The sequence below is a fragment of the Bos mutus genome, chromosome 26 (assembly GCF_027580195.1).
Source record: "Bos mutus isolate GX-2022 chromosome 26, NWIPB_WYAK_1.1, whole genome shotgun sequence".
Lineage (NCBI taxonomy): Eukaryota > Metazoa > Chordata > Mammalia > Artiodactyla > Bovidae > Bos > Bos mutus.
This window is the reverse complement of record NC_091642.1, coordinates 21,547,390-21,559,741: the sequence shown is the minus strand read 5'-3', so window position 1 is coordinate 21,559,741 and position 12,352 is coordinate 21,547,390. Positions and strand designations below refer to the sequence as shown.

The 12,352-nt window shown below is 43.8% G+C and overlaps 1 protein-coding gene across 4 annotated transcripts in view; it reads right to left on the bottom strand.

Annotated features, from left to right (window-relative positions):
* XPNPEP1 (X-prolyl aminopeptidase 1) overlaps positions 1-1,531 on the bottom strand; it is a 52,007-nt gene extending 50,476 nt beyond the window's left edge. For 2 of the 4 annotated variants that reach the window (XM_070363304.1, XM_070363305.1), the window contains exon 1: positions 1,405-1,531. In XM_070363304.1, the coding sequence (XP_070219405.1) occupies positions 1,405-1,436 (32 nt within the window). In that variant the 5' untranslated portion in view covers positions 1,437-1,531. Of the gene's footprint in view, positions 1-1,309; positions 1,329-1,404 lie in introns of those variants that run through there. The other 2 variants (XM_070363306.1, XM_070363307.1) reach the window with 2 other exon arrangements.
* Between the last annotated feature and the right edge of the window lie 10,821 nt (positions 1,532-12,352).

Below are 12,352 nucleotides of genomic sequence, written 5' to 3'. Positions count from 1 at the left end.
AGAGAGAAACCAAGGCTGAAGCTGGTGTGGTTACCTGGACTCAGCTACACTAGAAGCTGGCTCAACCCCTTAACTAAGTCAATTTGAGTTCAGTTTCCATCATCTAAACCGAGTCATGTTTACAGTGATAGCACTCAAGTTCTGCCATTAGGGGAAGTACCTGGGGCAAATGGCCCCCTTCTCTCAGCTCTCAGTGGCCTCCTGTGTGAGGTAAAGAGGCTCTCTCAGTTGATGCCTAAAAACCCTTCTATCCCTAAAATGTTGTGAGTCTATGAAACCAGCAAAGACCAACTTGGTCCTCAAAGGCTACTTCTCAGCCTAGGGCCCTAACTCAGGATCCACTTGTCTGAACCCACCTCCAGCACTTAACACACAGGCAGCTCCTTCCCTGTGCAGGTTAGCCACACATCAGACATCCTTTCACAGGGTGGGCAGGTTCTCTACTCATCCCTAACATGCTGTGGCAAGGCCAAGTTCAACTCAAGGTCAGCTTGGGATCCCTCCACTCACAAACACCAGCACAAGCCTTGGTCTGTGTTCAGCAAGTGAGTCTGCCCAGGCTGCGAAGCCTATTCATTCAAGTTTCAGCTGGTTAGAGGATGGCTGACCTCCTGTGGATTGCCAGGGTGCTTGGCTTCTGACCTTTGTGACCCTCAACTTATCTCTCCCCCATTTTGTTAGCAGCCTCCTCCCATTTTGTTAGCTGCTCTGGTAAGTATTCCCTGGGTATAGGGGAAGTACAGGCTGCACCCTGTTAATGTGAGACCAGGGGATTATCCTTCTCACCTCCCTGAATCCAGGGAGAACCCAGGGCAGGTTACCGGTGGGACTTCCCTGGAGATTATGCCCAAGTATTATTCCCTAGCCTCTGAAAACACTTGGGTGGGGAAGGGCCCGCGGTTGCCTATCCTTGTGGCGGTGACAGATCAGTAAGGCGAACTGCAGGTGTCATACTGTCAGGGTTGTAATTTGAGGATTAGATTCCCAGGGTAGAGGGGCGAGGGCAGGGCTCGCCCGCCTTCCCGAACCCCGAGAAGAGCCAGTAGGGGTCAACTTCCTGCCAGAGCGGGCCTTCTCACCCGGCCGGGGAAGGGGCGGCGATGGCCACCGCCCCCTCGGGCCGATAGCCGCAGCTCCGCACACACACACGTCCGGGGACCTGGCTCGGGCTGCCTGGGGGTGCCCGCGACCGCTGGAAACCAACCGGAACTTGCCCGGCTGCATAGTTCCCTCCCCTGTGGCCTCGCTGGGGGGCTCCAGCCAGCCCCAGCCGGCGCCCGACTGCGGTGGGCCGCACGCAGCTCCTCACCCGCTTGTCCCTGCCCTCCGGGGTGCAATATGCGTGCCCAGGCCCGGGGGGCCGCGCGCTGCCCGGACGCCGGATCCCCGGCAGAGCGCCCTCACCTTACTCGCGGTGCCTTTCTGGAGGCTGCCATTCGGCGGTGACGTGCCGGGCCCACGTCAGTGGAGCGCAGACCAGCTGATCGCCGGCGGACCTGCAGGAGCAAAGGAAGTCGGCGCGCGCGCCAGGCCGGCCACGCCCCTCTCTGAGGCGTGCGCCCGCGCCGCGGCCCCGCCTACCCCAGGCCCCGCCTACCCCAGGCCCCGCCCACTCACCCCGGACCGCCCCACTCCTCTGAACCCATCTGCGTTCCCATCCCAATCCCCAAGCTTGTTTCCTCGCGGCTAGTGAGGGAATGGAGGCCGTGCCGTGGCTTGTGGTTTCGGTTCATTTTTCTCGCCATTCCCCAAAGAGGAAAAAGAAGGGCTTTGTCGGCCGAAGGGGCTGCAGCGGCGCGATGAGCTGCCCTTCAGGGATGTTCTAGCTTTTAGGAGGAGGACGTGCCCAGTTCTGAAAGTGCCTCAACACGATCTCACTTCCTGAAGCGTAAGCATATTCCCAAAATCAATTTTACAGGCAAAAGCCAGCTGCTCACTCCACTTGGATAGCTAATAGGCATCTCAAACTTATGTCCGAACGGCACTCCTGGCCCAACGCACCAAAACAGAACCGTGCTCCCGCAGTCAGTGGATAGATGTTGGAGGCATCCTTGCCTCCTCTTTCACACCCTACATCCAGTCTGTCAGAAAATCGTGTTGGTCCTGTCTTCAATACAAATCCGTAATCCAGCCTCTTCTTCTCACTACCCCAACCTGTCCCCCCTCCAGGTCTGTGTCGTACCTTCTCACCCTTGTGATTGATTATTCTGGCTTCGCTAATAGCACCGGCATCTGCACAGCCGAGCCTAAACTTACCAGCCAGGTCAGCCCTTTCACGTCTGAGATCATGTCCTTGCTCTGCTTAGCACTTTCTGTTGGTTCGTCATTTCATTCAGGGTAAAAACTCTGCTTGACTTGTCCCTAACCATTTCCTTCTGATCTCACATTGCTCACTCAGCTCCAGCAAAACTGACCTCCTTGCTTTCTTTGAAAAAGTTGGGCACACTCATGCCCCAGAGCCCGTGGACTTGCTCTTCCCCCAAATATCCAGGCTCCCTTCCTCACCTTCCCGTCCTCTTGCCTTCAAGTCTTTGCTCAAGCATCACGTTCTCAACAGACCTACCATGCTCACCCTATTTAAAATTGTAACTCCCCCCCAAATTCCTAATCCCCTTACCCTGCTCTGTTTTTTTCCACAGCACTTACTACCTTTTAACATGATAAAAAAATATATGTATGTGTATATTGTATTCTGCCCCCACCTTATACACACACACATGATAGCCATTAGTGCAGAAATGGTGTCTGTGTTGTTTAACGATGAACAATACCTGACGTGTCCTAAGTTCTCCTTACATATTTTCTGCTTGAATGAATGTCCCCAGAATGTGCAGTACTCAAGGGTAGGGACGGTGGCTCTCTTGTTCATTGTTATGAACCTGGTGATTAAACCAACACTGGGAACAAAGTCAGCACTTCAGAAACATTTGCTGAATGAAAGCAATCTACACCTCTTCCTTTGACCTTGGTGAAGCCCTGATACATCTGTAGCAAGCAGTTACACTGCAGCAAGAGCTTGGAGTCCTAGTTGTTATTCAGTCAGCATCTAGACAAGCTAAATTAGGGCCTGTAGAAAAAGTATAAAAGAACTAAAAGATGTGGCGCCTTGGAAAGTAGCAGATGTCTGTTTCATTTCCCCAAATTTATGAAGCCAAAAAAAAGATTGTAAATAAAATGACTGGTTCCAGCCCACATCTGAAAGATGGTGGGAAAGATCAAGTTGTAAGGGAAAAAAAAAATAGATGTCAGAGAGACAGATTAAGTGGAACCTAAAGGGAGCAGGTATTTCATAATCACATCGCCTAGAGTCTGCTCAAGATTTATCGCATCTGGCTTTAGGGGAGAAAGAGAAATGCTTTGTGTTCTCTGAACCGGATTTGAATTTCTGTTTGCAGGATAACAAAGCATCCCTCCCCATCTTGAATTTCTTTCAGGAGAACCTCAGGGAGAAATTGTTGAGCCGAATCACCAGCAGAGGGTGAGAACACTGGGGTTATGTCAGGCTCTCCTCCCATCTCTGAAGTCCGCACATGTCTGAACAGTCACGTTGACTAATACTTACTTTGTGCCTCGACCACAACAACCCAAGGAGTAAAAGACTGTCATCCTCATCTTACTGTTGAGGAGACAGATTTGCAGAGGTTAAGTCACTTGCCCAAAGTCCACAAGCTGGTAAGTGGTTGGACTGAGATGTACATTCAGGCGACAGGATGGATTCCTCGCCCTCAGACGCTGAATCATCACTAGGTTATATGGAAGGAACCCTAGAGGTCACCTCATACAATCTCATAGTCCTCATACAATCTCTTAGTCTCACATCATGTATGGATGTGAGAGTTGGACGATAAAGAAAGCTGAACGCCAAAGAATTGATGCTTTTGAACTGTGGTGTTGGAGAAGACTTCTGAAAGTCCCTTGGACTGCAAGGAGATCAAACCAGTCAATCCTAAAGGAAATAAGTCCTGAATATTCATCGGAAGGACTGATGCTGAAGCTGAAGCTCCAATACTTTGGTCACATGTTGTGAAGAACTGACTCATTAGAAAAGACCTTGATGCAGGAGGAGAAGGGAAATGATTGAAGGCAGGAGGAGAAGGGGACGACACAGGATGAGATGGTTGAATGGCATCACCAACTCGATGGACACGAGTCTGAGCAAGCTCCAAGAGTTGGTGATGGACAGGGAAGCCTGGTGTGCTGCCGTCCATGGGGTCACAAAGAGTTGGACACAAGTAAATGACTGAACTAACTGACTAGGGTTCACCTCATACAGTCTTTTAGTCCATACAGTGGAAAGCAGGAAGCAACTGGATTCATCATTCCAACTCAGACTGGATGGATTTTAAATGTAACCAGAAACATTGTAGTCGCTCAGTTGTGTCCAGTCCTTTTCGACCTTATGGACTATAGTACACTAGACTCCTCTGTCCATGAAATTCTCCAGGCAAGAATACTGAAGTGGGTTGCCATTCCATCAGGGGATCTTTCTGACCCAGGGACTGAGACTGAGTCTCCTGCATTGCAGGCAGATTCTTTACTATCTAAGCCACCAAAGAAAGACCCTGATGCTGGGAGAGATCTAAGGCAAAAGGAGAAGAGGGCAGTAGAGTATGAGTTGGTTAGATAGCATCACTGCATCAGTGGAAGTGAATTTGAGCAAACTCTGGGAGACAGTGAAGGACAGGGAAGCCTAGCATTCTGCAGTCCTTGAGGTTGCAAAGAGTCTGACACGACTTAATGACCAAACAACAACAACAAAGAAACATTTTATGGATATATGTTATGGCTTGAATTGTGTCCTACCAAAATTCATATGTTGAAGCCTCAACCCCAAAACCTCAAAAGGTGACATTATTTGGAAGTAGAGCAGTGTAGATATAGTTAGTTAGAATGAGATTGTACTCAGGTAGAGTGGATCCCTAATCAAAATTACTGATGTCCTTATAAGAGAGAATTTGAACACAGAGAAAATGCCATGTGAAGATGAGAACAGAAATCAGAGCAATGCCTCTATAAGTCAAAGAACTCCAAAGACTGCCAGCAAGCCACCAGAAGCTAGGAGAGAGGCTTGGAACAGATTTTCCATCATGGTTCTCAGAAGGAACCAATACTGAGGGCGCCTTGGTCTTGGACTTCCAGCCTCCAGAGCTATGAGTTAATAAATTTCTGTTTGAGCCACCCAGTCTGTGGTATTTTGTTACAAAAGCCCTAGGAAACAATACAAAGTGAGTTCTAAACGTTTCAAGTATATGAACTGTGGAACTGTTATTTTGGCCACACAGCACTCACCCATTATCTTTCTGGTAACCGTTCTTGCATTTCCCCCTGAGGATCCATCTTTGCTTCCATCCTTCCCTCTCTTACTCTCAGTCCAAGTTATTTGGTGAAACACTTGGATTCCAGGACAAGCCACAGGGACAGGCTCAGAAACAGGACCAATGCAACAAAATTTCCGAGGCAATTGCTGGAAGAGAGCCTTGTTCTCCTTTGCCAGGCAAGAACCCAGAAGCACCTACTCTGGAGCTGCTGGCTCTCCATGCAACATGTGAATGGCACTAAAGCAGCAGAAGGCAGAGCACAGAGAGAGAAAGAGAAGCAGAAACCTCATAATATCATTTGTGCCCTGTATCCTGAAAGCCTGAAACCAGATCTCCCTCTGGACTTTTTAGATCTCAGCCAGAAAGTTTCCTTTTGTGTTTAGGTCAGTTTGACATGAATTTTCTGTCACTTGCAATCAAAGAGCCCTCACTGAATCACTTAAGTAAGTTATGTTCCTTCTGTACAACTGGATTTTATGTATGAAATGGGTATAATTGTATTAATATTGACAATTGTGAATTAAGATATTGGGCTTCCGAGGTGACACTAACAATTAAAAAAAAAAAAAAGCCTACCAATGCAGGAGACATAAGAGATGCAGGTTCAATCCCTGGGTCGGAAGGGGTCCCATGCCCCTAGAGGAGGACATGGCAGCCCACTCCAGTATTCTTGCCTGGAGAATCCCATGGATAGAGGCGCCTGCTGGGCTACAGTCCATAGGGTCACACAAAGAGTCGGACATGACTCAAGTGACTTAGCATGCACACCTATTTAATACTGATATAGATTTATTTTTTACAATAAAAAGTAATCGGGGACTTCCCTGATGGTTCAATGGTTGGTACTCATGCCTCCACTGCCAGGGGTTAAGGGTTCGGTCCCTGGTCAGGGACCTAGCATCCCACATGCTGTGCAGTATGGCCAAAATTTTTTAAAATAAATAAATAATCAAGAATAAAAAGAAAGCAATTCACAGAATATTAATAATGCTTACCTCAAAGTGGCAGAATTTGTGATGATCTTAATTTTTCTTTGCTTCTTTGGTTCTTCTGAGATTTTTTTAATCTAAAAGAAATTCGAAGTATCAATACTGATCAATTCTCTGATCCTTTCACCTTTGAAGAGAGAAGGTAAAAGAAGGGAAGTTGTTCCATCCCTCAAATATGAGTATCACAAGTTATAGTAGTCCTTCAATGTTCAACTTGATAACTGGTTGATGGCCTGACCATTGATTGGGGAGGTGGGACATCCCTGTTGGTAAACCCCCAAATGAGAGGACTGAAAAGATAGAGATTCCTGTAGGCTATTAAACAAAATTACAACTTCAGTGGATGATTTTAACCTTTTCAAACATTTCAATTTGTTCTAATAAAATTGATAGTTATAGGAACAGTGATGAGTGAGGCTCTCATAAATTGTTTTAATATGGTCTTATTTTCTGTAAAGTTAACTAAAAGATAGGCCTGTGGTTACACCCTAGAAAGGAATCAGAGAAGAAAAGCCAACTTTCAGGATCGTAGAGCCTGCCAAAACAATGTACTGTAAATTAAGGGTGGGAGAATGCATTTGGCTCAGATCAGAATCCACTCACCCTTTGTATTCAATGAAAACTGAACTCAGACCTTTGATATCTGAGTTCCATTTACTCTTGGCAAAGCTCTGTTTTCTGGTTTAAAAAAAAAAAAAACCTCAAGAGGCCCAGAAGATTTCTTGGACATCAAAAGTTTCTTGCACAAACAACATATTGATGAGCTAAGTGTAAATGAATCAGAAACATACTGAGTAAGTGACTCTAAAATACACACACCCTCCCATGCTATACAAAAAAAAAGAGGCTCGGGGAAGTGCAATGTTTGTCTCTTCCCTTAAGGAGGATTCCTTTTAACCGTATTTTATCCCTTTCTCAAGAAGTCTTGGGGGGACCTTTGTAAGATGCAACAAAAGAAAGAGTATATTTCGCTGCTCCTGACATTGACTTCTCACATTCCCTTCCTGGCTGTGCCTTGCAAGAGGGGCTCTGGATAGAAGGGCTTCCCTGGTAGCTCAGCTAGTAAAGAATCCACCTGCCCTGCAGTAGGCCCCAGTTCGATTCCTGAGTCAGGAAGATCCCGTGGAGAAGGAAAAGGCTACCCACTCCAGTATTCTTGGACTTCCCTGGTGGCTCAGTCGGTAAAGAATCCTCCTGCAATGTGGGAGACCTAGGTTCTATCCCTGGGTTGGGAAGGTCCCCTGGAGAAGGGAAAGGCTACCCACTCCAGTATTCTGGACTGGAGAATTCCATGGACTATATAGTCCATGGGGTCACAAAGACAGGACACGACTGAGCGACTTGCACCTTCACTTTCACTTTTAGCATGGCCTAATGGTCAAAAATCAAAAGACAAACTCCGGTCCTGGCTCTGCCTCTAAAAAGGCACATGACTTTAGAACTGGTAGAGCAACTTCTTCCTTGGTTTCCTAAAAATTAGATGGGACCAGCCCCTTCCAGACCTGTTGTTCATTTGATCAAGTCCTAGTAAGAGAACCTGAAGTTGGCAGCCTCGCAGATATGTTTTATTGTGGCCCTCACTGTATTCTTTTTTAGTACAGCTTTATGGGTGTATAATCCACATACCATACAATTCACCTATTTAAAATATGCAATCCAGAGGCATTTTAGTATATTCACAGAGCTGTGCAGCCATCACCACTATCAATTTTAGAACATTTTCATCACACCGACAAGAAATCTACACCCTTTAGCATCACTCCCCAATTCCCTTCATCCTCCCCATTCTAGGCAACCACTAAGCCACTTTCTGTCTCTATAGTTTTGCCTCTTCTGGACATGTATGAATGGGATCATAATATATGTGTTTTTTTTGTCATTGGCCTCTTTAGCTTAGCATAATGTTTTTAGGGTTTATCTATGGTGTCATGTGTATCAGTACTTGATTCCTTTTTATTGCCAAATAATATTCCCTATAATGTTTACCTATATTTTAACTGATGAACATGTGGGTTGTTTCCACTTTGGGGATATGGTAAATAATACTTCTATGAACTTCTAGGATAAATATGACTTCTATGAAGTCATGTTTAAGTTTTTGTGTGAACATGTGTTTTCATTTCTCATGATTATATACCTATGTGTGGAAACATTGAGTCATATTATCACTCTGTGTTTAACCATTTGGGGAACTGCAGAAATACTTTCCAAAGTGGCTACACATTCTGCATTCCCAACATCAGTGTATGAGGAATTCAGTTTCTCCATATCCCCACCAATATGCGTTATTATTTTTCTTATTGATTCTGGCCATCTAACTGGATGCGAAATCGTACCTCACTGTTTTGACTTGCATTTCCCCGGTAGCTGATGATGTTGAGCTTATTTTCATGTGCTTTTTGGTCATTTGTATTTTTTCATTGGAGAAATATCTGTTCAGATGTTTTGCCCATTTTTAAATTGGATTATTTCTTTCATTATTGAGTTGTAAGCATTTTTTATATTTCTAGATGTAATTCCAGCATCAGATATATGACTTAGAAATATCAATTTTTTTCTCCCATTCTGTGGGTCATTGCATCCTTTATTCTAGTTAGATAGCAACATTTCAAAAGGAGACATTCTCTCTTTAAACACACACACACACACACATACACACACACATCTTGGAAATTCCCCGGTGATTCAGTGGTTAGGACTCCAAGCTTTCACTGCCAGGGGCCTGGGACCAGAGATCTAAGATCCCACAGGTCACATGGCATAGCCAAAAGAGAAAAAAAAAGGGTTGGAAGAAAAGATGTGAGTTCGTTAAATAAACAAATAAAAATGTAAAAGTTACGTCTTCATCTTCTTTTTGAAGATCAGAAGCTTGGTTTGGCAACACTCGTCCTTTCTCCTATGTAGCCGCAACCAGCCAGAGAAGGGGCTACTCCCTTGGGATAGGGTGACGTGATCTTGTCTATTTCACCTGCTAGGCCCCTGTATACATTTTAGTTTGTAATTCCTTCTCTTAGAGAATTTGACAAAGCATGAGCTGAATTTACACTCCACTGAAATAACCCTTGCAATTAATCAAGCACTTCCTGCTAGGCGTCCCTGGTGGCTCAGAATGGTGAAGAGTTATTTACCAACGCAGGAGACCCAGGCTCGATCCCTGGGTTGGGAAGAGCCCCTGGAGAAGAGAATGGCTACCCAAGCCAGTATTCTTGCCTGGAGAATTCCATGGACAGAGGAGCCTGGCGAGCTACAGTCTATGGGGTCGCAGAGAATCAGACACAACTGAGTGACTAACACACATACTTCTTGCTAGAATGTTTCTCACCTTTGGCACTTAAACACCAACTCCCCCAAACATAGCACAATTCAGCAAATTCCCCCACTCTTCCTGTTTTGTGATTTGGATTTTGTAAGGCGTGGGGCTTGGCGAGGGCTCCAGAGTTTTGGCAGCCCTATTGGTACTGATGTCATGAGTGTCCCTTGCCATAATGCATCCTCATCACTAACTCAAACCAGCCAAACTCAAACAAATGTAGTTGAAAAATAAAGTAACAGGCTGCCTGAGCTTCAAAACACTGCATAAAAATACCAGAAAAACAATTTTGTGCTTAAAACCATTGCCAAGAGTGGAAAATCACAATTTCTGATTGCTAACCATCCTTTTCCCTAATCATAATTTGCCTGTCAAAAAAAACCCAAAAAAACAGTCCTCTCTTAAAATAAAATGAAATCTCTAAAAAGATATATTAGTAATTTAACCTGGTCATAGAACATTCTTTTCCCCTGTTTCTCATTAATTTTTGTTCAACACTGTACTCATCCATTCCTTCATTTAAATATTTTTATTCTTACTCTTTTTTTTAAATTAATTTTTGGCTGTGCTGAGTCTTCATTGCTGCACATGGTCTTGCAGCGACCATGGGTATTCTCCAGTTGTGGTGCATGGGCTTCTCACTGGGTCTGGTTGCAGAGAATGGGCTCTCGAGCACAGAATCAGTGATTGTGGCACACAGGCTTAGGTGCTCCACAGCATGTAGGATCTTCCCAGACCAGGGACTGAACCCATGTCCCCTGCATTGGCAGGTGGATTCTTAACCACTGGACCACCAGAGAAGTCCTCTTACTCTACTTGTTTAAAAACAGCTTTATTGAGATATAATTCACATACCAAACAAATCACCCTTTAAAGTGGACAAGTAAGTAGTTTTCAGTATATTCACAGAGCTGTGCAACCATCAACACTGTCTAATTTCAGAACATTTTCATCACCCCAAAAAGAAAATTCTTACCTTTCATCATCACTCCTCATTTCTCCCATTTTTTCCTCTGCCTTCGGCAACCACTAATCTGTTTTCTGTCTCAGTAGAGTTGTCTTTTCTGAACACATCATATAAATGAGATCATACAATACGGCGTCTTTTGTGTCTGGCTTCTTTCATTTAGCCTAATGCTTTCAAGATTCACCCATGTTGTAGCATGTGTTAGTGCCTCATTCCCTTTTATTGCAGAATAATATTTCATTGTATTCCCTGGTGGCTCAGATGGTAAAGTGTCTGCCTGCAATGTGGGAGACCCGGGTTCGATCCCTGGGTCTGGAAGATCCCCTGGAGGAGGAAATGGCAATCCACTCCCATACTCTTGCCTGGAAAATTCCATGGACAGAGGAGCCTGGTGGACTACAGTCCATGGGGTTGCAAAGAGTTGGACATGACTGAGTGACTTCACTTTCTTTCTTTCTTTCTTTCTTTATGGGTATTGGGAGATACAAGGAATTCATACAAACCAGTAGCAATAATAATAATAATCCAATTCAAAAATGGGCAAAGTACCTGAATAGAGATTTTCCCAAAGAAGACTTACAAATAGCCAACAGGTATATGAAAAAGTATTCAATATGACTAATCATCAGGAAAATACAAAACAAAACCACAATGAACTATCATCTCACACCTCTTATGATGTCTATGATTTCAAAAAATTAAAAATATAACAAATGTTGGCAAGGATGTAGAGAAAAGGAAGCACTTCTACCCAGTTGGTAGGAATGTAAATTGGTACAGCCATTTGGAAAATAGTGTGGAGGTTCCTCTAAAAATTAAAAATAGAATTACCATGTGATCCAGTGATCTCACTTCTGGGTATACTGCCAAAAATAAAATAAAATCACAATCTCAAAAGAAAAATCTGCACTCCTATGTTTATTATAGCATTGTGCACGATTGCCAAGATATGGAAAAAATCTAAGTGTCCATCAATGAATGAATGGATCAAGAAAATGTGGTATATATACAAAATGGAATATCATCCAGTCTTCAAATAAAGGAAAGACTCTCATTTGAGATATGGATGAGTCTAAAGGATATTATATGATGTGAAATAAACCAGACACAGGAAAAACTAATATCACACAATCTCACTAATGTATGAAATATTAAAGTCAATTTCTTAGTAACAGAGTAGAACAGTTATTACCAGGGGCTGGTGGATAGGAAAAAGAGGATATATTGATCAAAGGGTTATCTTAGTTATAAGATAAATGAGTTCTAGAGGCCTAAGGTACAGCATGGTGAATAGAGCTAATAATAATGTAGTATACAGTTGAAATTCACTGAAAAGGTAGATCTCAAGTGTTTTTACCATCAAAAATATAGCCATGGGAGGTGATAGACCCATTGATTATTGTAATCATTTCACAATGTATACATATATCAAAACATCACATTGTAAATCTAAATATATATAATTTTTACTAGTCAAAAATTAATTTGATTTTTAATCAATATTTGAGTTGTTTTCACTTTGGGACTATCATGAATAACGCTGCTATGAACATTCATGTATAAGTTGTTTTGAGTAGATACAAGTTTTCCTTTATCTTGGATATATACTTAGAACTAGACTGCTGGGTCAGCTGGGTCATATGGTAACTCTACGGTTAATATTTTGAGGCACTGTTTCTTAAAGTGGCTGCACCGTTTTATATGCCCACCAGTGATGAATACGGTTGCAATTCCTTTACATCCTTGTCTGTCCTTGAAGAAGGAATTC